At 48.1% G+C, this 27173-nt stretch overlaps 1 protein-coding gene and 1 long non-coding RNA gene across 2 annotated transcripts in view; one reads left to right on the forward strand and one right to left on the reverse strand.

The window, feature by feature from the left end:
• The window catches only part of Col6a3 (collagen type VI alpha 3 chain), an 82549-nt gene that overhangs the window by 11227 nt on the left and 44149 nt on the right, over positions 1-27173 (reverse strand). The window contains exons 11-40 of the mRNA XM_059277912.1: positions 26138-26737; positions 25198-25535; positions 23868-23946; positions 21960-22108; positions 20761-20853; positions 20178-20231; positions 19251-19322; positions 18606-18632; positions 18459-18503; positions 18290-18343; positions 17355-17417; positions 16744-16809; positions 16418-16471; positions 14000-14035; positions 13455-13517; positions 12702-12764; positions 12393-12455; positions 11202-11264; positions 10416-10466; positions 10238-10273; positions 9742-9804; positions 8698-8760; positions 7072-7104; positions 6949-6985; positions 6830-6841; positions 6248-6741; positions 4679-4775; positions 3434-4132; positions 2050-2152; positions 182-834 (exon numbers count right to left, since the gene is read on the reverse strand). Coding sequence (XP_059133895.1) covers positions 182-834; positions 2050-2152; positions 3434-4132; positions 4679-4775; positions 6248-6741; positions 6830-6841; positions 6949-6985; positions 7072-7104; positions 8698-8760; positions 9742-9804; positions 10238-10273; positions 10416-10466; positions 11202-11264; positions 12393-12455; positions 12702-12764; positions 13455-13517; positions 14000-14035; positions 16418-16471; positions 16744-16809; positions 17355-17417; positions 18290-18343; positions 18459-18503; positions 18606-18632; positions 19251-19322; positions 20178-20231; positions 20761-20853; positions 21960-22108; positions 23868-23946; positions 25198-25535; positions 26138-26737 — 4323 coding nt within the window. The remainder of the gene's footprint in view (positions 1-181; positions 835-2049; positions 2153-3433; positions 4133-4678; positions 4776-6247; positions 6742-6829; positions 6842-6948; positions 6986-7071; positions 7105-8697; positions 8761-9741; positions 9805-10237; positions 10274-10415; positions 10467-11201; positions 11265-12392; positions 12456-12701; positions 12765-13454; positions 13518-13999; positions 14036-16417; positions 16472-16743; positions 16810-17354; positions 17418-18289; positions 18344-18458; positions 18504-18605; positions 18633-19250; positions 19323-20177; positions 20232-20760; positions 20854-21959; positions 22109-23867; positions 23947-25197; positions 25536-26137; positions 26738-27173) is intronic.
• Positions 14384-16076, forward strand: LOC131923054 (uncharacterized). Its single transcript, XR_009382492.1, has 2 exons — positions 14384-14500; positions 15559-16076. It is a non-coding gene; the product is annotated as an uncharacterized LOC131923054 (long non-coding RNA).

Consider the following 27173-nt stretch of genomic DNA (forward strand, 5'->3'; position numbering starts at 1 on the left):
ACAGAGAAAAGCAAAAGGATGTGTGGACAACCCTATGTAATGGCTAGCATCTTCGAAAGTCTATCATCTAGCTATGCCAACCTCAGATCAGCAGTCTACCCCGCAAACAGGCTTCCAGGGCCATGTGGTTGGAGGAGTAAATTCATACACAAAAGATGGTTCTCTGAGCAGGTTTTCTTACCCAGGGGCTTAGTAGTGGCTGGCTTGGTGGCAGCTGCTTTGGTCTGTGGCCTGGGGGTCTCTGGCTTCGTAGCAACTGTCCTTGAAGCAGTAGCAAGGGGTCTCACTGCCGCGGGCTTCGCTGCCGCGGGCTTCGCCGCTACTGCAGGTTTGACTGTGGCTGTGTTCGTGGCCACAGGTTTGGCTGCCACATGCTTGTTGGCAGAGACTGGCTTCACAGCGGCTGGCTTAGCAAGGACTGGCTGAGCTGGGGCTGGCTGAGCCGGGGCTGGCTGAGCTGGGGCTGGCTGAGCTGGGGCTGGCTGAGCAGGGGCTGGCTTAGCAGGAGCTACTGGTTTAGCAGGGGGTGCCTTAGCAGAGTCTGCTTGCTGAGGAGGAGTTAGCTTAGCAGGGGCTGCTGGCTGAGGAGGGGTTAGCTTAGCAGGGGCTGCTGGTTGAGCAGGGGGTGGTTTAGCAGGAGCTACTGGTTTAGCGGGGGCTGTCTTAGCAGGGACTGCTGGTTTAGCAGGGGCTGATCTAACAGGGACTAGCTGAGCAGGGGCTGGCTTAGCAGGTGGCAGATTTACAATTGCTGTTGGTCTGGTTGTTGTCGCTGGCTTCATTGTGGTCACAACTTTGGGCGTATGACTTGAATTAACACTATGTGGAGTGTTTCTGTTAAAAACAAATCAAGCATTACCTGCTTTCGCAAGCTTTCGCATGTTATATAAAATAGAGAGTCATAACCCTATGATCTACAGGAAATGTGTGGTTTTAGCAACATGTAGGTACTGGTTTCTGTAGATCTTATATAATATTACATATACTACATTTCTTACTTTTAGAGTCTACCACTAAGAAAATGTTGAACAGTAGATAAAATAGAATCATTCAAAATGATTACATCTATTATAAAGAAATCTGATATTGAAAATCAATTGATAAGAAAAGGTGGAAAGTAAAAGGGAGGAGAATAAATGTTTAACAATGTTCTAATTTAAACAATTAATTGAGTCGTGCATGTCAAAATCAGTACTATTCGATAGTACTATAAAGTATCTACTCATTAGGTGAGGTAGCTCACACTTGTAATCCTAGAACACTGGAAAGATGAGACAGGAGGATTGCTATGAGTTTGAGATCAGCCTAGACTATAAATGCCCAGGCCAGCATGGCCTACACAGGAAGACCATGTCTTAAAAAGTCAAAAAGAAAGGAAGATTGAGAGTAGGGGAGGAAGAAGAGGGAAAGAACTATGTGATGCAATATAGCTGATCCTCAACTCAGTTCACACTTAAATCTAGGCTAGCCCTTGGGCATATTTTGACCCATAAGATATGATTTAAAGCAACCATGTGCTAGGACTGGCTTCCATCTCAAGAGGCCTTATACTTAATCCTTTTCTCATGAAACCCCTCGTGGTCAGTTTGTGAACAAGCCCAGGCTAGGACACTGGAGGAAGAGAGGTCATGCGGGGCAGAGATGAACCTTCCCATCTAAGACCAGGCTAGACCATCCTGTCCATAGCTGAGAAACATATGATCATCAACATAAAGGAAGCCAGAGAAAGAAAGAAAGAAAGAAAAAAAGAAAGAAAGAAGAAAGGAAGGAAGGAAGGAAGGAAGGAAGGAAGGAAAACCACTCAGCTGAACCCAGTGAGAAATTCCTAACCCACAGGATTGCAAATTATTTTTGTTTTAAATCTCTAAGTCCTGGGTACTTCATTATGCAGCAGAAGCTAATCTATACAAAAGAACGCTGAAGACCTCCCATTACTTAAAGTCGTATTTTCTATATGTCAGTGTCTCCACCCACAGAGCTCTGGATTGGCTGGAGAACCTCTGCGGCTACTCTCTCACCGTATTTGGCACAACAATTATAATTACTTACACATGTTTGTGACCAAATTTCACACCATTCTTCACTGGTTGGTCCCCTTGGAACCAATCACACTGTTTCCTGATATCTGGAGGCAGGTAAAATGCGTTTTCACCTAGAGGAGGAAAAAAAAAACAAAACAAATTTCATGTGAATCATGGAAATTAAAATTAGTCTGTCAATGGGTTGGTTACACAATACTTGGATGACGCAGTTAACAATAGTATGCCTTCAGTGTGAGAAAGTGGACCAGGACAGAATGAAGCTTTAAGTAGAAAGTATAACAGGTTCCAGACATGACCATCAAATGATGAGCCAGTTCTGCAAGTGTCCTGTGGACGCTTTGTTGGGTACACTCTTATTTACCCCTGGGTAGAGCTGAGGCTTGTCTTTGCTTCACACTTTCCCCCCAAATGTTCTGTGGAACAGGCCTTCCGAATGTGAATAGGATGTTGTTCATGGACCTCGACTTTCTTTTCAATGGTGAATATTCAGCATAGACACGTTTTCTTATATTTTATAGGCCACCTTCATTTGTTTGATATGTGGCCTGTGCTGGTTCACTGTGAACCATGCCAGGCCCTGGCAAATACAACAAACTGGTTGTCCCTATGGAGGATACAGTCTCCAGAGATCACAGGTTTAGAAACAAATGACCCATAAGCCACATAACTGATGCCCTATGTCCCAGTGTCCAAAGGTGGGAACTATTGGAAATTAGTTTTGAAGATAAATGCAGAGAAGCCTCTGAAATAATGAAGGAGGGAATGAGAGGGAGAGTATGCCCCACCCAGAGGCTAGCATGGGTTGGGCATCAAATCCCAAACCAATGTGACCCCTTCTAGAAGCTTCCCTCAACCCTCCCAACAGGGTAGACTTCCTTATGGCACACCAGCATACTAGGTCATGTGTAGTCAATGTGTGTTTGGTCCATTTGCAACCCTAATTGTGAACTCTTTGGAACACCATCAATGCCTCATGGATAGAAAGTACCAGTCAAATGGGCAGAATAAGTGAGCAAAGGAGACAAGGGGTGGTGCCTATGTGTGTCTTGCTGAATCTAGCTCCTAACTCAAGGCACAGGGTAGTCACATACACACACATGCACACACACACACACACACACACACACACACACACACACACACGTGTGTGTGTGTGTTGAATGAATATATACATATATATTTATATTATGTATATTATATTAATACATATATATTTGTTGAATGAATGGACAAGGTCACATCAGCACATAGATGTGTATAAGTTTTTTCTGTGACTCTTCTGGCCTTGTGACCAGGGTGTGGGTCAGGATGAGGAGAAGTAAAAGATCATCCACCAATATGACATCTCTACAAGTTGTAAGAAAAATCTAACAATCAAATAGCATACTTACTGCTGACAAAGGATGGAAGCAGCCTCCCAAAGCGCATCAGAGGCTCCTCGTTGAGCTCAGTTGATTTGTCCACAAGTTTGAAGAAGACATCATTGGGCTCACTGGCAAAGCTGTACACCTCCTTGACGTTTACCTTCCTGCCAATGCCCAGAACCACGAAGAAGTAACCCTTGCACTTAGCCTGCAGGATGGCTCTCTGGGCCTCCTCCAGCTGCTGCCTCTGCATGTCACCAGTCAGCATCAGCACCACAATTTTGAGGTCCCGTGGGTTTGGTGCACTTTCAAAGACATTCTCTATGGTGTACTCAATAGCATTGCCCAGGGCCATGGTTCCCTGCAGCTGGGTCATCCTCCTGCTAAGGAAGTCCAGCAGCTTTTCCTTGGCACCATAGTCTGTCAGTGAGAATTCCACCTTCACGGGGGGCACACTGGCATTGTCCACAGACTCGTAGGTTGCCTGCTGCACCACAGCCACTCTGGTAAAGTGCTGGGAGGCTTTGGGGTCTGGACTCAGGTCCAGCTGCCTGACCACGTAGCTTATGTACTTCTTCATCTCATTGAACTGGAACAGAGTAGTAGCCTCTGAGCTATCCAAGATGAAAGCCAGGTCTATGTCCACATCGCTACCTGCTGCCCTCCGGTCCCTGAAGGAAGGCCTCCAGCTGCCAAATCCACAGGATGGGTCAATATTGCAAATGTCTAGAAAAAAAGCATGGTGGCCTATTATCTTGTGGTCCCTGAAGCATCCCCACCTTCTGGGAGTCAGGTGACTACTGTCATCACGTGAGATAGAAACTTTGCTAGGAAAGGTGGTGCACATCTATAATCTAGGCACTTGGAAGGCTGAGGCAGGAGAATCACCAGGTTGGAGCAGCCTGGGATACATACTAAGACTATGCCTCACTGCCCTAATTGTGGCCAGATCTCAGTTTCTGTCCCTTATTTCACTAGATAAAACTTGTCAGTAACCTAAAGTCTTCATAATGCTCCATGAGACTAAAACACTTCTGTCATTTGCTATTCCTTAAAGAAATATCTTCTAAAAATACTTTTGAGCCGAACATGTAGGCTCTAGGTTCCAAGATGAGAACATCCTTGCATGGCCTTTACATTAGTAAATACAATGAGCCTTCAGTCTTAATTGAACTAAGCTCAACCCCATCACTCTCCAGTCAAATGTCCCTCTGTAGTCATAACTTTAGTGGCTGTGACTGGTCAGATCCCAGGCCCAGATGAACAGCTTACCCAAGCAAACATGGCAGGTGAGGACGTTCTTCAGGAAGTCTTTGAGGTCCCCCCTTGCAGGCAGAACCAGGGCATGTCCCACTGCTGTGTTATTGATCTAGTTTAGACAAGGGGAGATGTTGGCATGGACACACACACATATGAAGTCATTATGCAAACAGAGAGTGGTAACAGGACAAAACCAATGAGATAACTTCCCCTTGGCACAGCACCTTATCATTTGGACTCTGGGTACTTAGATGATTGATTAGGCACCAAGTAAAGGGTCTGGTACATCCCTGATAGAGAGTGGGGGCTAAAATATTATGGTGATGGCTTTAGCAGTGGCAGAAGCTAGCAAACACTGATCCATCCCTTCCCTGCTCCCACTTTAGTTTAGATAGTGACAAGAAAGAGAGAGAATATCACTCCCAGATGTAAAGGTCCTGCCTATCATAGTGATTGGCATGTGGCATCCATGTAATGAATAACCGATGTGGATGAGTGAGGGAATTCCTGTCTGATCTATGGAAACCATAGGAGTCTCATGTGCTTCTGAGTCACTCAGCTCACACAAAATAAGATGAACAAGAATGTTCCCTCATAAGAACTCATGGCCAGGAACCTAGGTTTAATACCGAATTCCAAACGCAGTGTCTGACCCCAAACCAGCCTAGTTTGGCAGAATAAACACTGAGGGACGGTGGTACTGATGGAACCGTAGCTTGCTGACACAGAGGTTGGTGATCCCCACTGGCAAGACACAAGAGCCCACATCACCCAAGGTCACCTCACAAGAGAGAAACCCAAAACACAGACAGGGTAATGTGTCATGGCTGTAAGGCAGGTGGCCATGAGGACTAAGGACACCTAATTCTGGTCAGGGACTCCTATCCTCTGTATCTATGATCCATGTGTCTTGACTAGTATCACTAGAAGTGGCCCTGAATAAACACTACTGGCCAATTACAATTAAACTCACAAGTGAGAACAATATGTGTCTTCTCCATAGGCTGTCCTAGAGGCCTAGCTAAGGGAAAGTTTTCACAGTGGTGGAGATCTTGAGGACACTCATATTTTGAGGACCTCCCTGAGAGTCTGTAGACCCCATGACCAGCTCTGGTAGAGTCTCCTCCAGAACAGAGTGGAGTGAGCTGTGTCCAGTACATGGGCCTCAGAGTCTGGTGACCCAGCAGCTCCTCTGCACTTGAGGCCCTCACTAACTCTAAGATCTTCTTAACCATGGGGTGGGAGCGAAAGTATAAAGCTTAGCAATGTGTTATAGGAAGCAAATGCCCAGGACAGGGTCATGAAACTCAAATTGAGCCATGTGGCAGAGCCTTGCTCCCCAGCTAGAACTATCAGCATGGATGATGGGACCTGGAGAGAGTAAGTTACAGTCCTCTGGATGCTGGTCCAGTGCTGATGCCGTAGGCTGCTCTAGACACCTCCCAAGAGATCTCAATTGGCCTAGCCTCACTAGGACCTTTTAGAAGCCATAGAACATGAATCCTTCATGGAAAGCACGGTATTCCAGAGAACCTTCTCAGGAACAAGAGGGAGGGGCACCCCAAAGCACCAAGCACAGACCTGCAAAGCATTGATGAGCTGTCGGTCCTCCTGGCTGGTAAGGAACAAGGGTGTGATCCCCGCATCCGAAAGCTTGAGCATAGCCTCTCGGAGCTGGGGGGATGCTCTCGTGGGCTTATTGCTGAAGAAAATGGCCACTTTTCTCATCAGAAATCCACTCCTCACACGTTTAAACGTGTTCCTGGCCACAAATGACATCGCAGTCTCCAGGCTCTGTTGCTTAGACGTCAAGGCCACTTGGAGGTTCTGGATACTGTCTAACAGGGCAGACTTCTTCTTGGAGTCAGCGAATCGGATCTCCGTGGTCACTTCATTGTTATAGGTGACCACAGCCACGCGGGCACCCCTTGGGCAGTTGCTCTCCGCAATGGTCAGATCTCCCACAAGGCTCAGGAGCACCTCTCGCATCCGGCTGAAGGTGTCCTGAGTGACCCCCTCCGAGGTGTCCAGGGCAAAGGCAAGTTCTGTTGGGAATACAGGGCACTCCAGGGGCCCTGTGGAAAATGGGGTTTTCAGAGATAGGCTTTACTCACACAAAGGAGCCTCCTCTCCTCAGAAGAATGTGAAATTACCAGTACTCACCATAGCAACAAGCTACAAAGGAAACAAAGAGAAGAAAAGATGAAAGCCAGGTCTGTCAGGTGAGAACGGCAAGTGTGAAAACATGATGTGCCATAGGCAACGGAAGAGCAAATACTTACGGCATTTGTCTTTGATGTTTTGGATGAGGGCACATTGCTTTGAAGGAAAAGGAGAGTGTTAGAGAGAGCAGATAACAGGTGAGTCAGACAAGAAACAGTTCACTCGGAACACTCACTACTTACATCCACAGAGTCGCCTCGGTTGCCCTTGTGACCCTGTAAAACCAAACAAGGACAATCTGAGAGAGGAAGCAGATGTGTGCGGTGTGGAATGAGAGAAAGGGACAGGAGAGGAGGGGTGAGCACGATCCAGTCATGATATGTACACATATGGAAATGGCAGAGTGTAAGGAACTACAGTAGCCTGTACAGTGGATGTGTGTTAAGAATTATAATAACGAGAAAAATAAAGACAAAAGGTCAGTCTAGTCAAAAATAAAGACAAAAGGTCAGTCTAGTCGTAGGAGCGTGATGGGAAGCCATAGACACTGCATAACCTTGAACTTTCACAACTCTCTGTCTAAATTAGATTCCATTATTTGAACAGAAGAAAGACACTTTGGAAGACAAAGCGTTCTCCCTAGGCAGTGAGCTGGCTTTGAAGAAGCACCCTCACTCCTGGAAGCTCACTGTCAATCCACGTAACTCATGAATCTAACCACATCCGCCTAGGCCCCTTTCAACTGTTCGCGGCAACAAACACAGCTTCCTCCACTACGCACATTCTGCACAGCCTGGTCCCTGAAGAAGTGAAGGTAAGGAATCACCACATTGTCCCCTCGTGACAAAAGTCCCTCATCTTTGTGGGATTCTACCCTTAGGCTCTTGGGACAGACTCGCAACTGCCCCCTGTGTCTTGTCCCCATGTTTTGTCAATCTGATGGTCAAGCTTTGCAGGCTACTTGGCCGTCTTTCCCTGAAGCAGTTTCTCTTGGCTATTAACCTGAAACAACTGTGAGTCACCCCAGTAAGTGTGTCCATCCTCAGTCTTGCACCCATCACATCCACAGGCTCAGCCTTCTTCCCTTAGCTTCAAGCAACCCAGCCCCTCAAATTTTCCCTCTAGGAGTGCTTGGCTACTTCTTGTTTGTTCTTCCCTGAACCTCGTGCGTTTCAATACAGGGACAAACCAAATAGGGAAACAGTGGTATCAGTCACAAAGGTTCCTCCTGGGCCCTGGAGAAAGCGTGACCCATGGGTTCTAAACAATGAGTCAGCAGCTCCCTTAGGAATTTATAGACAAAGGAAGTGCTCCCCAAACCCAGATTTGGCCTGGTTGGGCAATTTCTTCAAGATAAAAACAAATGTACTGCAACTTACTCTCTCAAAAAAAACCTTTAGTGAGAAATCATAAAGGCCATTATTATATTATTATAATATTCCCATTATTATAATATTCCCTGGACCACAGGGTGGCATATAAAACAAATTTATGACTCAGTGGTAGAGTGCTTGCCTGGCATGAATAGGGCCTTGGGTTCAATTCCCAGTACCACAAAAAAAAGTTATTTGTTTTCTTATTTATGGTTCTGGGGACAAAATCCAGGATCTTGTTCATGACAGACACATGCTCTGCCATTGAGATCCATTCCCAGCCTCCACAAAACATTTTTCAAAGTGTATTATTTCAAATGCACTTCCCTTCATCATGGCATCAGAAGGGAAGCAGTTTAATAAACAGACAGTCACACAAGTGCAGGGAGGGGACTTTTCTGAGGCAAGAAGATGATGGGAAGTTTTCAGAGATCAGACGCACCCATCACCCTTCCTTCCACATAATGATTTGTTAGGAATTAGGTGGATACTTACAGATGGCCCTGGGTAGCCAGGGTCTCCCTTCTGTCCAACTATCCCTGGAGGTCCTGAATTTCCCTAGAGGAGGTAGAAGATGGAACAGTCTTAGCTCATGTAGGTGGGAGGGTGGTAGGAGAAAACTATTCCAACCTTCCCCTGTGAGAAGTCTCTCACTTCAGCAGGGCTTGATTGTCTCCAAACTTAGGGACAGAGGACAAATGACCCCAAAGAGTTTCCAGGAGCCTCCACACTGTACACTCCGGCAGGCTTGAGTAAGACAGATGATTTTCCCAAACCATCACTGAAATCCCTGAGTGTCCAAGAGAATCAGCAACTGCCGATCAGTTAGATAACTGTTCACCAACACCAGTAGCCCGTTGTTTCAAAATTATCTAGAGTGACTGCTTTTACTGGTCACATTAACTGGGTAGTTATTGTTATTAACTATATTTTAGGCTAAAAAAAAAAACAGCTGTTGGTAGCTTGTATCTATAGCTGGACCACGAATTGAGATTCCATCCAATATTGGGAGGGTAGGTGAATGATCACTGAAGACAGAAATCCAGAGGCATTAGTGGCTAAAGTGAGAGGTGTCTCTGAAACCGGGGAATGAGGAGCCCACAGCCCAGGCATGGCTCACCTGGGATGCTAGAGGCCTCCTGACCAGCCCACACACCACCACCACCCCCATTGAGCCCTGCTCCCTCACTGAACAAACATGGCCAGATGGGACTATGAAGACTGACACCATCCAGCCTGGGACCTAAGCCTCCCTGGCACCATGCTGGGGTAATCTGTGGGCTAGTGACTTTTGAGACATGCTATAAAAAGGGCTGTCTGGGCCTCCCTCAATGGGGCATGGCTGAAGGACGACAGCACAGAAAACAGCTGTGACAGGCCATGAGGACCTTGGTTTGAAACTTGGAATTCCCTTCTACTGCCTGGGTTGTCACTGATCAGGCTGAGCAAGAAGAGGATTATCTTTTAAAGGCTCAGCATCCCATCCTGTTGCTATGAGCCTGCTCATTCCCACCTGCAGCAAGGTGTGGGCGAACTTACCCTTCGGCCTCTGATACCTTTGGGTCCTGGTGGTCCATCTGCCCCTGGCTCACCAGGGGTACCCTGGGAAGAGAGCCAAGAAATGACATGTCAAGGTCTGCAACAGAAGGTCCTGCTGAGGGTCCCTGGGGCAGGATTCCAACAGGGCATCTGGACCATACTTTCCAAATAGTTCACAGGTTCACTTCTACAAATGGCTCCAGTGTATTGGTGTCATGTGAAGAAAGCCTAAATTTATTCCATCACTGGTGTTCCTGCCACGTGGTGTATGACATTTACAGGTTCCCGATTCTTCCACTGTCCACATAATCTCAAGCACCATGGACAACGAGCACAGCCCCCTCCACCCATACAAGAGGGAGCTTCTTAGAGAGTCAGAGACTTTCCCAGTGTGGCCCTGTCCTGAGGGGCTGACGCAAGACTGAAGTTGAGATATTCTGATTTCAGCTCGTGGGAAGTCCCAGGCTTCTCCAGAAGCAGTGCCGTGCTCCATTACCTTTGGTCCTGGATAGCCAGGGAATCCTCTTTCTCCCTGTAAAAGACAATAAATGCCTCAGTATCAGGTCCCAACTTACAGCCATCTAAAATTGATTTTGATATAAGATGTGAGAAGCCATCTTGGTGACTCTCAACAACAGGGCTTGGTTTCCTCAGAAGCTTCAGCAGATACATACTTTTTTGCCTCTACGTCCTTCACTGCCAATCCCGTCTCTTCCATCATCTCCCTAAGGGAAACAGAGAATGTTACTGCAAGCCATTACATCAGGCACCTCACAGCCACCATGTCACACTGTCCCCATCCTCAGCAGAGGGTGAGGGCATGAATGTTTTCAGACCAAAAGACAAGAGAAAGAAGTCTTCCCATCTCTGCCCTCCTCCACAGGTATGAGCAAGGTCATGTCCACAGAGATGCTCAGATCTATGTGAACATTTATCTGTGAGGCTCCTTCAAAACAGGAAAGCTGACCTTGACCTCTCAGACTTCCTGAGTCTTCTGAGCTTAGGTCTTACTCTCCAATCGCCAAGGCCTTCATGTCCTAGCCTGTCACCCATTCCAGACACCCTCCTCCAAACACCTGGCTTCTCTATCCCCAGGCCTGTGCCCACCATTATGCAAGGCATTCAGATTGAACACTGCTAATCACTCCACAACAGGAGAAACATATTGGAAAGACGTATCGATACTTTAAAGCTTGAGATTATAATCATCTGCTGGCTGGCACTTTCACAGAGTCTTCAGAAAGAGTGGCTTGTTTAGAGAAACCGCCAATAGCCTATAGATTTCTTTTTCATCCATAAAGCTGCCAATGAAACAAAACCCACTTTGCAATGAGAAGCTTTCACAGTTTTCAACTGTATTCCCAATAACTCAAGCAGGGAGCCACAAGCCTCTCTGGGTCCCGGCTTTCTGCACCTGTCCTCAAGATTAGTGAGTCCTGCAGGGCACTGGGTGGCCTTACCGTCTCCCCACGGGGTCCACGGTTCCCGACGCCTCCCTTCGGCCCTGGCTCTCCTGGCTCACCCTACACAGGGGAAGGAAGGATGACACACTGAGTGGAGGCTGGCTCATATTTCACCTTTTATGTTTCCACGAGGTCGATTTTTAATTGTAATAAGTCAGGCACAGCAAGACAAGTGCCACATCTGCCTCACGCATGAAGCGGCAAAGGCTGGCATCGTGATAGAGTGGAGACCCATGATCAGTAGGGATAGAGAAGTGGGGGCCAGAGCACATATGAGTAATAGGTACCAGCATGCAGTTAGGCAGGAGTGAAATGTTCTAGTGGGTACTGTGGGGTGGCTGTAGTTCATAATAATTTATTACGTATTTCAACCAGAAGAGTTTCAAGGGTCCCAAGACAAAGAAATGACCGTTTCTCTGACCTTATCATTATATGTATGTATGAAATTATCACATTGTGCTCTACAAATAGGTACTGTTACATACACAATTTCAAAATGCTAAGCGCAGGGGCTGGTGAAAAGGCTCAGGAAGTGCTTTTGCTACCAAGCTTGACAACCTGGGTTCAAACCCCGAATTCCATGTCGAGAATCAAGAAAACCAAATCCCTCCAAACTGTCCAATGACTTCCACATACCCATTGTGGTGTGTACACAGCCACATATATGACAGACAGACAGACAGACAGACGGATGAACAGATGGAGGGATGAACAGATGGATTAAAATTTTCAATAAAAAACAAAATCCTGACTATACTTTTTTTTTCACTATGTAGACTAGGCTCACCTGACACAATAATCCTCCTGCTCCACATTCCCACCAAGTACTAAGATTATAGGCATAGCCACCACAAGTGGCTATGTAACTACCTTTTTTTTTTTCATTTTTTGGGGGGTGTTTTGAGACCTCTATATAGTCCTGGCTGTCCTAGAACTCACTATTTAGACCAAGCTCGTCTCCAGTTCACAGAGCTTCACCTGACTCTGCCTCCTGAGTGCTGGGATTAAGGATATGCCTCACCACTAATTGTAACATTCAGTAGGGGGAAATCGGGGCAGGGTGTTTGTGACCACTGACGCACAGGGGTTAGGCTGAAGGGGAAGGGGGGCAGGCAGCAGGGAGGTGGCAGCATCCAGTTCAGCACAGGCCTCTGTCCTTAGCCAAGCACTACTGTTCTCCAGACAAACCTTCCTCCCCAGGGGACCAGTTCTGCCACGTTCTCCAGGAGCCCCAGCAGTGCCTCCACTTCCCTGTAAGGCAAGAGAGGGGTGTACATGAAGCAACAACTGTCCAGGCCAAGGATCCTGGCTGTCCCCTGTCAGAGGTCACAGGTGACCTGTCTCACCCACAAATCCCAAGCACTCGGTGATATTCAGCGCTATCCACTCAAGCCCACAGAATCACAAAGCAGCTCCTGCAGAGTCCATACTGTCAACCACTCCTGCATCAGCTCCACCAGCCAACACACACTCCGGCTGTCACACTCAGAGGCTTACCCGAGATCCAGGAATTCCTTGTTCTCCAATCAGGCCTGGGGGACCAACGGGACCAGGAGGACCCTGGGGAGTGAAAGGCCATGTCACAGGTGAGTGCTGTTGAGCTGAGCCTATGAAATCCTACGACTTCTAGGTAACCAAAGAGTGGTAACAACCCAAATGCTAAGCAACCAGTGAATGGAAAAAATGTTCTTCATCCATGTGGTAAAATATTAATCAGCCATTGAAAGGAGTAAAATTCTGCCACGTGCTAGAACATGTCTGGAGTTCCAGAAAACCATATTAAGTGAAAGCAGCCAAATATAAAAAAACATCTATCAAGTCCAGATAGGCAAATCCATAACTACCAGTGTTAGCCAGAGGTAGAGGGCATCAGGGTGTGGGAGGCAATAAAGGTGGGGGGCAACAGAGATGGAGGGGGTAGGGTAGAAGGTGACGGCAGTTAGGGTGACAGTTGTGGGGGTCGATAAGGGTGAGGGGACATGGGTGGGGATGACAAAGGTGGAGGGTAACAGGTGGGGGTTGATAGGGTAGGGGGCAATAACGGTAGAGGGTAGTATGGAGGGTGAGGTACAATGCCTCCCCTGGGGTTAGTAAAATGCTTTAAAATTATCACACAACACGATGAATGCTCTAAGCACTGTGGAATTGTTAGTAAAGGTCAAATCTGGGTTACATGACCGTCATCTCAATTTAAAAGGGACAGGGGTCTCCGGGAATACTACAAGGCATGTGTCATGCCAGGGTACTGACCTGTGAGCCTCTGGTACCCTGCTCCCCCTCGAAGCCTGACTGGCCAGGACCGCCTCTGTTGCCCTTGGAGACAAGACAAGCAGGTCAATAACCCCAGCTCTCTGTTCTGGGCTGAGGAAAGGGTACAGATGGCTGGTGACAGGAGGGGCGAGAACCTGCTCTCGGGGGCGGTAGCCATCTCTCTGAGCCTACACAATTGTCACTTGCCTGTTCCACAGGGCAGCTTTGAGAAATAAGGATAATTTGGACTGATCCTCTCTGGCACAGGCAAGAAGGCCAGATACATGGGCATGCCCGGCAGAGGGCTGCCTAGAACTCCACCTGTCAGCTATCTTCCTTCCTTCCACCCACTCTGGAAATCACATGAAACACCTTCTATTGTAGAAGAGGCTGAGTTTGAGAGATGATGGAGAAGAAGGCAGAGGTTTTGTACACTGTTGGCCAGGGAGAATATCTTAATCCCTAGGCTGATGGTGTCTGGGAGTCTCCTGGGAAGCTGGGTGACTGAGAGACAAGAGACATGCCAATCCTGCCCAGTGACTCACCTTAGCTCCTGCAGGTCCCCTTCGGCCAAAGCCACCCTGTGGGAAGAAGCCATATGACTTTAAGGAGGCGATGGGGGAATGCTGAGTCCTAACACACGTATCCACCCATTGTGGAGCAAACTCCATGCCAGAAACTAGCCCGTCTGTCTAGGAGGCTGGTGAGCTCACACTGAGACCTCCCTGCCTTCTTTCCTTCCCCATCGCCAACAGGTTCTCCTTCTGTGCTATGCCTGCTTGTTACTTCAGTGGAAGTTTGGGAATGACTCCTGACCTGCCAAGGAAAATAATGGCTTCTGGCTGCAGAACCCCAGCCAGTTCCCAGAGAAGAATGAGAAGCAAGAATTCCAACCTTTCTATTGCGCTAACTCAGCAGAGCCGGGTAGAGAGAGTCCTGGGTTCTCAACCCTCCTGGCCAAATATAACAAGATCAACCCCAGTACACACATGTGAACCCTAGAGTTGGGCTTATGTCTTGGCAGCTTCTCCCTGGGTGTTCCAGAGGTGAGCCTTAGTTTAAAAATATGTGGGCTCACTGCAGAAGGACCCAGGGATTCCCCACCTTGAGACTGCTCCAGTGGAGAGCTGGGGGAAGGGATCTGTGAGTGTGCCAGGCTATCTGGGCAAGGCCAGCGGCTTTGTCAACGTAGGAGCCACATTCTCCATCCCCAAGGTGGTCAGCCCAGGAATGCACAGTAGCTACTCCTCAGCCTCCACAGTCTGTTCTCCTGCCTTGGGTCAGTGTGACTATGAGGGCCATTCCTGTCCTGCATAGAGTAGCAATCCAGACCTGCTCCTCCCTAAGGAACATCCATCAGACTCAGTGTTTTATCGCTCACTGGCAGCCTGCAGAGGCCAGAGGAGGCAGCCGAGGAGTGCTCTGACCCGGTAGAGCCCATCTTGGTCTGTGTTTTGCAGAGCAGACCCCTCAGGGAAGGGACAGAAGGCCTGTCTGTTGCTCCTCACCCTGAGGCAAATTTACTGTGTTCCATCCCTTGGCACTTAGTGAGGCCCTACATTGAGACTAAAAGAGGCCCTGAGTTCCAACAGGAGTTGCTACCTCCAGCATGACCATATCCCCCCAACCTCCCAAACCCCTGACTCCTCCAACCCCCCCTCCCCGCACTGGACTTTCAGCCCTGTCCTAAAATTGTTTTGAGAGCTGGGTTAAAACAACTGGTGACAGCAGCCCTTGTCTCCATGTGACTCAACCATATTAACCCCCCACCACACCCAGACTTTTACCTACAAACTCAAGTTCACAAGCCTGTATGGTAAGCATTTGGCAGACTGAACTAGCTCTCCAGTCTAATGTCCAAACTTTTTAAGATAACAATTTAATTTTTGTTTTAGGAACTTAGAAGCCATTTGAGTGCAAGGGTGTCACCGCTCTGGGAAGCCCTATGCCTCAGGAACTCACTGTGACTGTCAACTGCTGGGCCCAGCTCTGCTGGGGATCCTGTCCTGAGCTGCCCAGCCCAGCCTGCCCCGCCCCCACCACCACCCACTAACTTCTGCACTCCCTGAGGACTGTGACCTCCTGGCCACTTCTTCCTCCTCAGGTGGGACTCCTCTTCTCCCAGCTACCAAGACCCTGCTTTCTGCTTGCCCGGGAAGCTTTCAATGGGCTTCATAACAGTTATGGCTTCACCTTGGCTTCCACATTTCTTCCGTGACTAAGTGTGTAATGAGTCGTTCCACAACACACATTCCAGAAATGTATCGAAAATACAATGTGCTAAACCACAGTGCACCTAGTTTCCTTATGTGAGTGGCACCAAAAAAGAACAAAAAAACAAAAACAAAACAAAACAAAAACCAAGAGTTATACAAGCAACGAGTGTCTGCTTCAGCCTTCTCCCCGCTCTGCCCTCAGCAGCCAGCATCAACTGTTAGGATGAAAACAGCAAAGACCTTTTTCTTTTTTCTTTTTCTTTTCTTTTTTTTAAATTTTTTATTATCTAGGGTTTTCTTTGAAAGGAAAGAACAAAGGACTGAGGGAAGGAGAAGCGACAGGTGACAGAGGAAATGAAGAATAAAATTTTTTTTCTATAAGCAATAAATTTGGTGTAAAGATCCACGTCTTGCCTTCTGCCTTCCCCCAATGGGAACACAAACATGAAGCATGCTGGCTATGCTCTGTGAAGGCCCTATGCTGTGCTCTGGGGCCTCCCTGACACCTCCAGAACCGTGAGCCAAGCAACGTTAAATCAGAAGCCAAAAGCTACTCATTTTAAACTGATGAGAATTGTCTTATTTTGGGTACTGTGTCTGTACAGCATAAAATACAGATGGTTTCAGGAATGGCTCTATCCCCTCCTCCCCCAGCAAGGAGCTGCTCCATATCAGAACACCAGACACCAAGCACCAATCTCTTGCCACTGAGCAGCCTAGCAGTACACAGCACCCTAAGATACTCACATCCTTCCCAGGGTCTCCTGGCCTTCCTGGGACGCCATCTCTGCCTGGGAGACCCTGGTGTGGGGAGAAAAAAACAGCCTGAGATTCTCACCTGCAGAGAACATTACCACACAGAGAATGTTGCTGCAGATGTGGGGGGGGGGGTCTATTCCCAGGGTGCGGGTCTGTCTACAGGAGGACAGAGATCCGGACATTCTTGCGGGACAGTGCTGCTGGTCTCAGCAGACTCTGCAGTTCATGGGGGCTGCAGCTGGTGAGGTGTGATTGACACAAGAGTCAGTTTTCTGCCTTGAGCATAGAGGGTCTCTGAGTATGGATCACTGTACCATGGGGCCGATGTCACCAGTCTCTCCTTTGGGTCCTCTCTGCTGGCTGTCCCGTCCTGAGTCACCCTGAAAATGACAGGGGTTGGGGAATGAGCCCCATATGAGGGAAGCTGCAGCCACTGGAATTCTTAGTAGCAGCATGAAGGGAAGGTTCTCAAAACAGTGCTCCAAGCTACATCCTGCCCAGCTAATGGCCAGAGCCTAACCATGGCCCTGACTGGGTGGCATAAGTCCTTCCCTACTGAGAACGTTCAGCCTCATTTCCCATCCTCTACCACAGAGGCAGGTGACCTGCAGAACAGGCCATCTCAGCAGTGGCCTTTGGCTTAAAGGGTTTCCAAACCACGAACTACAGGGAGCTGCATAGGTTCACTTTTTAAGGCGAGTGCAAAGTGTCCCAGAGGGCATTCCCAGACACACATCTACCAAGTGACATGCAAACGTTTGTTGTACTGGAAACAAATCAACTCCAATGACCCCCCCCCAAAAAAATTGAAAGGATGAATTTCATATTGTATCAGCACATTTTAAAACAATTTCAAAACGTAACCCACTCCTTTCTTCTCCCATAGCCTCCCCCCATGAAACCCACAACAGAGAATCTTCCTTACCGGGTCGCCTCGAATGCCAACATCTCCTCTCTCTCCCTTCTCTCCTTTGGGTCCTTTGTCGCCCTAAATCAGTCACACAGAGGAAGTGAAAAACTAGACATTTCCGGTGGAATCTTTTGACAGGTGTTTTATCGAGTGTTTGAGATTTATTACATGATGCTATGAGATATATACAGGTGTGGGATGGTTGCTATGGTGAGGAAAACGGTTGTATCTATTGTCCCACTCAATTGCCTTGTTTCTGTGATCAAAGCAGCTGATGTCTCCTATTCTGACCGGAATCTTAATACAGCAGTGTTTATTAATTGTAACCTTCATGGCATACATTAGAACTCTAGATCATTCATCAAAAATACATTCCCCTTTTTGTAAGTCTCATGATAACACCTGCTGCCATTTCCTACTTAGCGTGAAGCTGGAGAAAAGCCACTTCTGTTCTAAGATAATTTTTTTTCAAGTATGTATATGTGTCTGTGTGTGTGTGTGGACCCAAGTGCAGTGTCTGCAAAGGCCAGAAGGGGGCATCATATCCCCTGGAGTGGAAGTTACGAGGAGTGATGAAACATCCAAGCTGAGTGCTGGGAACTGAACTGGGGTCCTTTGTAAGATTAGTATATGTTTTTAACCACTGAGCCGTCTCTTCAGCTCCCAAATCACATCAAAACATTTCTGATGTGTTTGGCTAGTCCACAAATGGTTCCTGGGGAGCCACTCAGTGCCAGGCATTGGGAATTCATTTATAACAGAACAAACTCAGTCTCCACCCTGTAGAACATGCTTTCCAACAAGGAAATAGCATATAGGGTGTAACAGCTGAGAGGGGACATCATTCATACATCTACACACAAACCCATGGAAAGAATATTAACTGGTCCCTGGAGACGGTCTTACATCTTCCCCTGCCCCTGGGAACAGTGAGATAAAGGGACACCTACCCTTCTTCCAGGACTCCCCTGTTCTCCAGATGAACCTGGTAACCCCTTGTCTCCCTGTAAAGACAATGAGAGTGGGTCATGCCATGTGACAGCTCCTCTAGACTCAGCTGCTGGTAACTGGGACCTCAGGAACAGAAGCAGTTGGGACTTGGGAAGTAAAGTCACCCACCTCTTCACCATCCAGACCATCCAAGCCAATTTCTCCCAGTTCACCCTGAGAAGAAAGATGCAGACAGTGAGTGGAATGAATTATCCCAGCAAAGGAAAATAAGAAATACTGGGGGGCATTCGCATTAAAACAAACAAACTTTAGTACCTTCTCTCCTGGGAATCCTCGAGAACCCTGGAAGGTAAGGGAACAAAGGAAACATGAGTGGATCAGGGCCAGTCCCTCAGGACAGATGCCAAAGGATGCTCCCCCACCCCAGCCTGTGTCTGAAAGCCCCTGGCTCTGAGGGTTCTACATTAAATACGTATTCTGGCTTCCTCTCCCACCGCCAAGTGGGGCGCTATAAAGTGAATGTGCCTGGAGGTGAACACTTGGGTGGTCTTCATCTCTGGAAAGGAGAAGTAAGTCCCAAGACAGAAGGGCAGCTTCATAACTGGCAGTATGCTGGCCTTTCCCTTCCACCCTGCTCTCCATGTCAGCAAGCAGCCGCCCCTGGAATCCTATGCAGTTCACGGCTGCACTCTTCCCCTGGCTCCTCCCAGCCAGCCTGTGGCACCTCGTGACTGGCTCCTGGCTGCTTAATGTTTCCACAGGAAACCATTTCTCCGCTCAGGCTGCTTTCCAACCATAGCCTCTGCTCTGGACTCCTGACCCAGCCACTGTAGAGCTACTGGGGACTAAGAATGGAGAAACCCCGGGCCCGCAACCCTCCCTCCCCAAGGCACACGGAGAGGTCGGATCCTCCCCGCATGCACGGTCCTGACTCTCCTACACCCCGGATCCATACTGTACCTTGACTCCTCTCTGGCCTGGGCAGCCCTGGAAACCTTGTGTGCCATTCACACCAGGTGGACCTCGCTCACCCTGCAAAGAAAACAAAGGCATGTTGCACGCTGGCGTCCCTTGTCTCGTGGTTCTTCTAACTCGATCTCAGAGAATGGCATGCAGCATGGAGAGGGCGTCACTGGAACCAGGCTATGTGTGCCAACATCCCCAGTCCCCTAGCTCCTGGCTGAGCAAGAACTCACAACCTTATAGGGGAAATAGACTCTGGGATGGTAGCAGCACCCAGGGGCTACTGCCTGACCGGCTGAATGTCAGTGACCCTGACACCCAGTATGGGTGCTGGGTTCCATAGAAGTTCTTTTCCCTAACCATTCCTCTGTATTGCCATGGTTTCCAGCTGTCCCACGACAACAGAGTCAACACTGACTCCCTTATCTAAGCTGGACACCTGGAGGTCTCTTATTCTCCCAGGAGCCCCTCCATCCCATATCCCAGAGATAGGCCTTGTTCTAGGGTCCCAAAGCCTCTCAGACTTGTCAAAGTCTTGCTACATAATAGCTCAGGCTGCCCATCATCCCCCTGCCTCAGCCTCTCAGAACCTGGGATTAGGAGTGCTTACACTAATTTCTGCTCATATTCACTTAAGTGCACACTGGGCACACCATACTTGGTGGCTCTCTGTCTAACCTTTCTCCACTCTGAAACAGATCAAATCTCCACCTGCATGCCACATCCACAACTATCACGTTCAAAGAACCTCATTGCTCATAGCATGGAAATGCAAAGAAAATGATTAACTGGGTTAGGAAATCATTTTTCTCCTAATGAGAAAGGCCCTGGCCACCAGACAGATGACAAACTCCACTGTTCAGTCCCCACTGGGGAAGAACTAGAGGTAGTAAAAACTTGAGGGAAAGGGTAGCTTTTACTCACGGGTCCACCTTCGTCACCAGGATAGCCTCGGTAACCATCTTCCCCGGAGATACCCTGAAATAAAGCACATGAGTCCCCATGACACCTATGTTCTGCATAAAGCATCTCATCAGTCCCTTCACTGGGTGGGCTGTTCTGAAACTCAGCGTGGCAGTAAGGCAGTAGGTGTTGGCCAGAGCCGAGAGTGCTGCCCACTCACTATTCAGTGATAAACCTTTCCACCAGGATAGTGCAGGCTCTTCCTTTACCAAGAGAGCCGGTGGCACTCCTTCAAGGCAAACGCTAAGGGTCCCACTGACCCACATCGTGAGGCTGCCAGTGGGTTTGCACAGGTTTTCACACTGTTTTATGAAGTGACAAATCCAGATGTCCAAGAGCAGGAAGAGGGGAAGGTGGCAGGTGCTTGGGCCTTTTCTGTCACCAGCAAGACACACCCTGGGGATACCGGCCGGAGCCCAGGATTGGTGATACATCTGGGGCTCTTCTCCCTCTCATGTCCATACACGATATTGGAGAAGTCACTCAGCTAAGTATTGTCGGAGCCCGAAGTCTAGCCTGAGGTGTGACGAGTCCAAGTGTCTACCTTTGGCCCGATGCTGCCGATGGGCCCTCTGTCTCCTCTCTCTCCAGAGCACTTGCATGGAACCCCGCAGCAAGCTTTCTCGGCAATGTTGTCCTGCCAAGAAAAAATAAAGAAAAATAAAGAAGAGAAAACAGAAAGTCATGAATATGCTGGTAATAGCCTCAATCTGTGGCACACGCAATGGAGCGACCTAAAGCCACTTCCTCAAAGCTGGCTACTGCTGAGGGCTCAGCTCTTGGCATAGGGTGGGATGCCATTGTTGGAAGAGAAAAGAGCAACCAACTCTGATAACTCTTATCCACACTGTCCTAGACTAGGCCCAGTTTCCAGAAATTTCCGATACAGATATTCAAGGTTTGTATTTTCAGTATAACCTCCATCTGTCTAAACCTCAAATATAAAATCCAACAAATACTTTGAAGCCGGCTGAGGTTAAAGAAGATTCAAAATTAGAAATTCATGGCCTGCCTTCCTCTGAGCCATGGTCAGACTCGTGGAAATCAGTGCTTGTCTGGTGGGGTCCCTGGAGGGTGGGCAGCATGTGGGGACCTGGGCTCTGAACCACAGCCACCACAATATGGTCACCAGTGTCTCTAACACCACCAGCCCCTCTGCATCCCTCCCTCACCCATCCCCTGACCTTACACATCCCGATGTGTTTACATTGCCGTGCACTGAACTAGCGGGTCGCGCACGCTCTACGGCAGTGAGCTCCCTACAGCCTCTGTTTTCTGCCCTGTTCTAGTCTGAACCTGCTTCTACCCAATAAAAACAACCTAATTTTGTGTGACAGAGAGAAGTGGAGAAGAAGAAGGGGCAGAGCTGGTCCCTCCCACCCTTATGGCATTAGTCACTATCTGAGAATCACTGGCCGCACTCCCCACCCCGACTCCCCATCCCAGGGGGCAACCGCTCTCACTGAGAGAGGAGTCCAGAAGAGGAGGTAAGGAGAGGACTCTCCCACCAGGGAGTGGTCTCGTCTCTCTTTCCCTGTATAGTCTTGATCCCATCATGCAGATAAGGCAGATGCCATACCAGGACTCATACAGCAATAAAAGAGGCCTCAAGTGAATTAAATGACACACCCAAATCCCCTTCCCCCAGTCACCAGGCCATCAAGTCATCCGGCTTTGCTGTCTTGAGACGCCAAAAATCTAAATTAGTGTGTGTGCAAAACTCTAAGAGAAACAAAGACTCACTAGCTGCTCTGCCAGCTCATAATCCAAGTCAAGCAAGTTGAGCCTCAGGGGCCTGTCGTACATGAAGCCCCGCCCAAACTCCAGCTGCTGCGTCAGCCGCTCCAGGTTGGCCACACGTTCAAGGCCCACCAGGATCAGGGCTCGGACACCTGGAGAAAAGAAGCATTTGATTAATACACCTCGCCCAGGCATTAGAGAGCCAGATGTCATTTTTTCCCCTGACTCTGGTTTTGTTCTGTTATCCAATTTTGGGGTTTTGGTGTTGTTGTTCAATTTACATTTTGGAGGGGGGGGAGAGTGAACACAAGTACCACATGTGATGGTCAGAGGACAACTTGGAGGAACTGATTTTCTTCTTCCCTCTGGGTCCCTGGAAACTGAGCTAAGGTTAACAGGCAAGATGGCGTTTGCCTTTACCCAGTGAGCCATCCCTCTGGTCCATGCTGTTTGCTTTGTGGTGATCCTGGGGAAATGAACCACCACACTGGAACATGAAGTAGGCTTGCTATACATAGTTTCTACAACTGAGATACATTCCCAGCCCTTCACGTGTGTTTGTTTGTTTATTTGTTTGTTTGTTTTTAATAAAAGTTCACAGTAAAGTTTTGCTGTAAAACCCACACATGCTTGACGAAACCAATCTGCTTCTTGGAAGAGTTGGAATGCTGCCCTCTTCTGAGTAATTGGAGTGATGCCCGTGAAGTACATCACCTCTGACCCTACAGAGGAGAACTGAAGTATTAATGCATCTGACAGCGGTCACAGCAGGTCATCTCCACTGTGTTGGGGGGCAGGGTTCAACTAGTAAATAGAAGGTGCTTTAGTGGGTCTGGAGAGATGCCTCAGGTGCTTAAGAGTGCTTGTTGCTCTGGAAGAGGACCCAGGTGCAGTTCCCAGCATCCATAATGGGTTGACTCACAACTGTCTGTAACTCCAGTTCCAGGGGATCAAAACACCTCTGAGGATATCCGCACACACTTGGTCCATATAAACTCTCTCACACACATGTATACACAAACACACACACACATGTGCGCACACACACACACACACACAATAAATATATAAATAAACTTTTTTTAAAGAAAGTGTGCTTGGATAGATCTGCTTCCTTAACATCTTCTAGAGCAGTAACTCTCAACCTGTGGGTCATGACCCCTTTGGGGATCACATATCAGATAGCCTGCATATTAGATAATTATATTACAATTCATAACAATAGCAAAATTATAGGTATGAGGTAGCAATGAAAATAGTTTTATGGTAGGGGGCTACCACATCATGAGGAGCTGCATTAAAGGGTCGCAGCATTAGGAAGGTTGGGAACACTGCTCTAGAGCCTCTGGCTTCGGCAACTGCTTCATCGTCAACAGCGGGCCACTCCAAAGCTCACCTGACCAAGCCAGGCTGCCCATCCAGTCATGGGCAGGTCTGCTTGATAAGAACTTACGTGACTTATTTCACGTTAGTTATGTGTATATTAATTTAAGGGATGAATACTGGTTGTGTTACAGTTAGTGGTTTAACTACAAAGCTGTGAGAACTGGAAACCGATACTGTGGCAGCTTTCTAGTCAGCTCCTGCCATCCTTAGTGTATGCGATGGCCTTGAATGAACTAATACTTGAGCTCTTTTGCAAAAGCCTCACTAATTCTGGATAGTCCCCTGGTAAATGTGTCTCTGAAGCAGGGCTAGGATCTAGCACTAAAGCTGTCCCTTGCTCAAAAGTAACTTCAGTACCCTATGTTATAGCCCAAGCAGGGAATGATAGGTCAAGACGCAGGGCTAGAGCCTCTGATGGCCCACACCCCAGGACTCCATTGACAGAGTTCGCTCAGCAAAGTGGCTGGTCTGCCTTGGACAGTGGGGAGGGGCTTACTTCTCACACTGAGGAAGCCTGGGACCCACCTTCTTGCCGGAGTTCCTCCGATGCTCTGTGTAAGTCAGCCAGGTCTCCATCCGCTCCATCCGTGAAGTGAATGACTACCTATAAGCAACAGAGGAGTCAAGGCTCACCCTACTGCCAGGGAGCATCACAGACAGACGGAAGGGAACTGAGGGGGGTGGTGAGTTCCAATTCCCCATCTACAGCTGAGGAGACTATAGGCCAAGGTCAAGGGCACTGTGCTATCAATGTGTAACATGAAGGAATGTGCATCCATTTTAGAATTATCTTTAAAAACTATAAACAATGACAGAAAAGTTTATCTCATTCTCATACTTATGAGAAACAGTTTCTAGAAATTGTGTGTGTGTGTGTGTGTGTGTGTGTGTGTGTGTGTGTGTGTGTGTGTGTGCTGGACTAAACTGTGTTGAAATTCTGATTTCTGGTACCTTAGAATGTGACTGCTTTTGCAGGCAGGATCTTAAAGAAACAACTAAGCTGAGTGAGATTGCTGGGTGGCCCCTAATCTAGTCTGTCTGGTGACCTCCTAGGAGGAGCCGATTGAGCCACAAGCAGCCAGAGGAATGACCCTGTGAGGACCCAAGGAGAAGGCTGCCATTTGCAAGTCAAGCTGAGAAGCTTTGGAGAAAAGCAGGCCTGCCCAGGTCTTAAAACGAGCCTACCAGCCTCCAACACTGTGCGAAAGAAATTCTTGTGGTTTAAGGCACTGTGCCTGTGGTATTTTGTTTGGCAGCCTTAGCAAACAAATACAGCATGAGTGCACATAGTATGTGTGTGTGTGTGTGTGTGTGTGTGTGTGTGTGTAGTATGGTGAGTGTGTTATGTGTATGTGTGATATAGTGTGCATATATGTGTGAGTGTGTTATGTGTGTTTGCCATGTGGTGAGTGTTTGTATTATGTGTGATATGGTATGTATCTATGTTGTGTGTATGTGCAGTGTGATGAGTATGTGTGCTATGTGTATGTGTGGTGTGGGGGTATGTATATGGTTCGATGTGTGTGTTTGAGCATGTATGTATGATGTGTGTGTGTACACAGAGAGAATACAAACAGACAGCATATCTTTAACAAGACTATAATTAAAAGTGGGTCCGTCACAAATCCAACTCTTCCCAGCTGAGTTACTAATTTCTAGGACACTGGGGGCTTAAAAGGCTCTAACAAGACAAAGAAGACACAGGGAATTACGGTCAGTCCATAAGAGAGTAACTCTCCTCACAGGCGCTAACAACCCTGTCCCACCCATTGTGGCACACGCCCAACACTCAGGATGAGTTTCCAGAAGCCGGAGGAGCTGCTGAACACGGAACTCCTAACCCTGGGCCACTCACCTTCACACTGTCGGGTGAGGATTGCCTGAATTTGTTCTGGTACAGCTTCAGGGTGTCAGCTGTGAGGATATACGGGTGCTGGCCGCGCATGTTGCGAAACTTCTCGAATAGCTCTGGCTGGTACTCGGCAAAGTCAAAGGCCTCCACTGGCCCGGAGGGTGTGTTGGCCACCACCGACACCCGCACAGTGGGTAGCTGGTTGCCACTGCAGCTGATCCTTTGCATCTGGCTGATTCGATTCAAGATGGTGTCCACCTTGGACTCGAGTCCCTTCTGACTCACAAATACATTCTGATCTCGAGATCCATCAAACCCCAGGATGACTTCCAGATTACAGGCTGGCAAGGAGAGACGCAGGTAGACAGCAAAATGAGATCTTCCACGTGGGAACTCAGAGAAGCAACTAGTTCTGACTCCTTCTCACTGTCAGGAAACAAAACTCTGGGCCATTTGAATATGTTTGCTCTTGGTGGAGGTGAGGGGTTAGCTATTTAGACACAATAATGTACATTTGGTATTTAATTATATCTCAAGTTGGTGTTTTAAAATGAAAGTACTGTAGAACACAAATGCCCCCAACCCAGGCAACTGATCCAATAAACATATAACTGCAAATGAGAGGCACACCCATAACCCTAGCACTAGCCCACCCAGGGGTTTTATGAGTTCCAGGTCAGGCTCCAAATCAGGCTGTGTCACAAAAAATACATTTTTAAAGATAAGTGAGCCTAAACTATCTGGGGAATTAAATAGTGGGAGAAAAAGTAAAGCTGATAAGGCTTTGACTCTTATCCTGAGAGAACATTCTAGAACAGTGGGTAGGTGAACACAGAGTCATAAATAAATGTCCAAAGCAACCATGAACCTGAGGAACCCACAGGACAGCACTAGGGACACTCAGTGTCAGCAGGAAGAGTGAAGTTGTACACGTGACGATTACCTTTGGAAACATCCGTCACACCAGGGCAGAGGGTTTCGTGCATCGCGTCATGCAGAGTCTCCAGAACGGTCTCACTGAGTTCCGACAGCTCCTGTACGCTGCTCACACGGAAGGCTGTGGCGCTGTTGGAGGCTATCCTCCCCACCTCCTCAGAGTCAATGTTTCTCACGCCCACAGTAAACACCTTGACACCCTTCTGGGTGAGGGCCAGGCTCACGTCCTGAGCATCCTCCACTGACTTCCCTCCTGTGATCACGAAGGCGATCTGCGGGACTCGCTCATTCAGGCGGCTGCCAGCGTCAGGCACGAAGTGGTTCAGCCGCAGGTGCTCCAGGCCCACCTTGGTGTTGGCATGCCTCCCTCCCTTGTAGATCACTTTGCTGATGGCTTCAGTAATCTGCCTTTTGGTGGAATAGTCCCTCAGGAAGAATTCATCCGTGGGGTCTGAGTTGTACTGGACCAGCCCCACTCTGATGGAATCGCCGTCTTCATAGACGGTGTCCACAATTTCAGATACAAAACGGAGTACTTCCTGGAAACTGTCCCTCCTGAAATTGATGGACCCATCCAACAGGAACACGATGTCGGCCTTTTTCTTCTCTACAAGTGAGTACAAGGAAGATGAGGGGAGCTCGGTCCTCCAAACTCAAAATGTGAACACACACAGTGCAAATCAAAATAACTAAGACTTCTACTACTTCATCTGTAAGGAGAGCTTGCACTCTATTCCGTGCCCCTCTAGACCCATCCTGCAGACAGTACACTAAAAACTGGATGATAAATGGCAAGTCACCTAAACAAAAGGGAAAGGAGGCATAAGAACTCAGCAAACCAGACCCGATTACCTGACCACTTAGACTTATGCTTCCAAAAGTGCCAAAATGGGAGATTGGAGACAGTGTGAGGAACACAGGATGTGCCCACCCAGCTCAGAAGGAGACAGTTAAAAAATAAACAGGGACCGTGGGTCCTTCAAGAAAACCGCCCCTGCTTGAGTGCAGAGTGTCTGAAAGACCATCGCCCAGAAGAGGAGCAA

The sequence above is a fragment of the Peromyscus eremicus genome, chromosome 13 (assembly GCF_949786415.1).
Source record: "Peromyscus eremicus chromosome 13, PerEre_H2_v1, whole genome shotgun sequence".
Classification (NCBI taxonomy): domain Eukaryota; kingdom Metazoa; phylum Chordata; class Mammalia; order Rodentia; family Cricetidae; genus Peromyscus; species Peromyscus eremicus.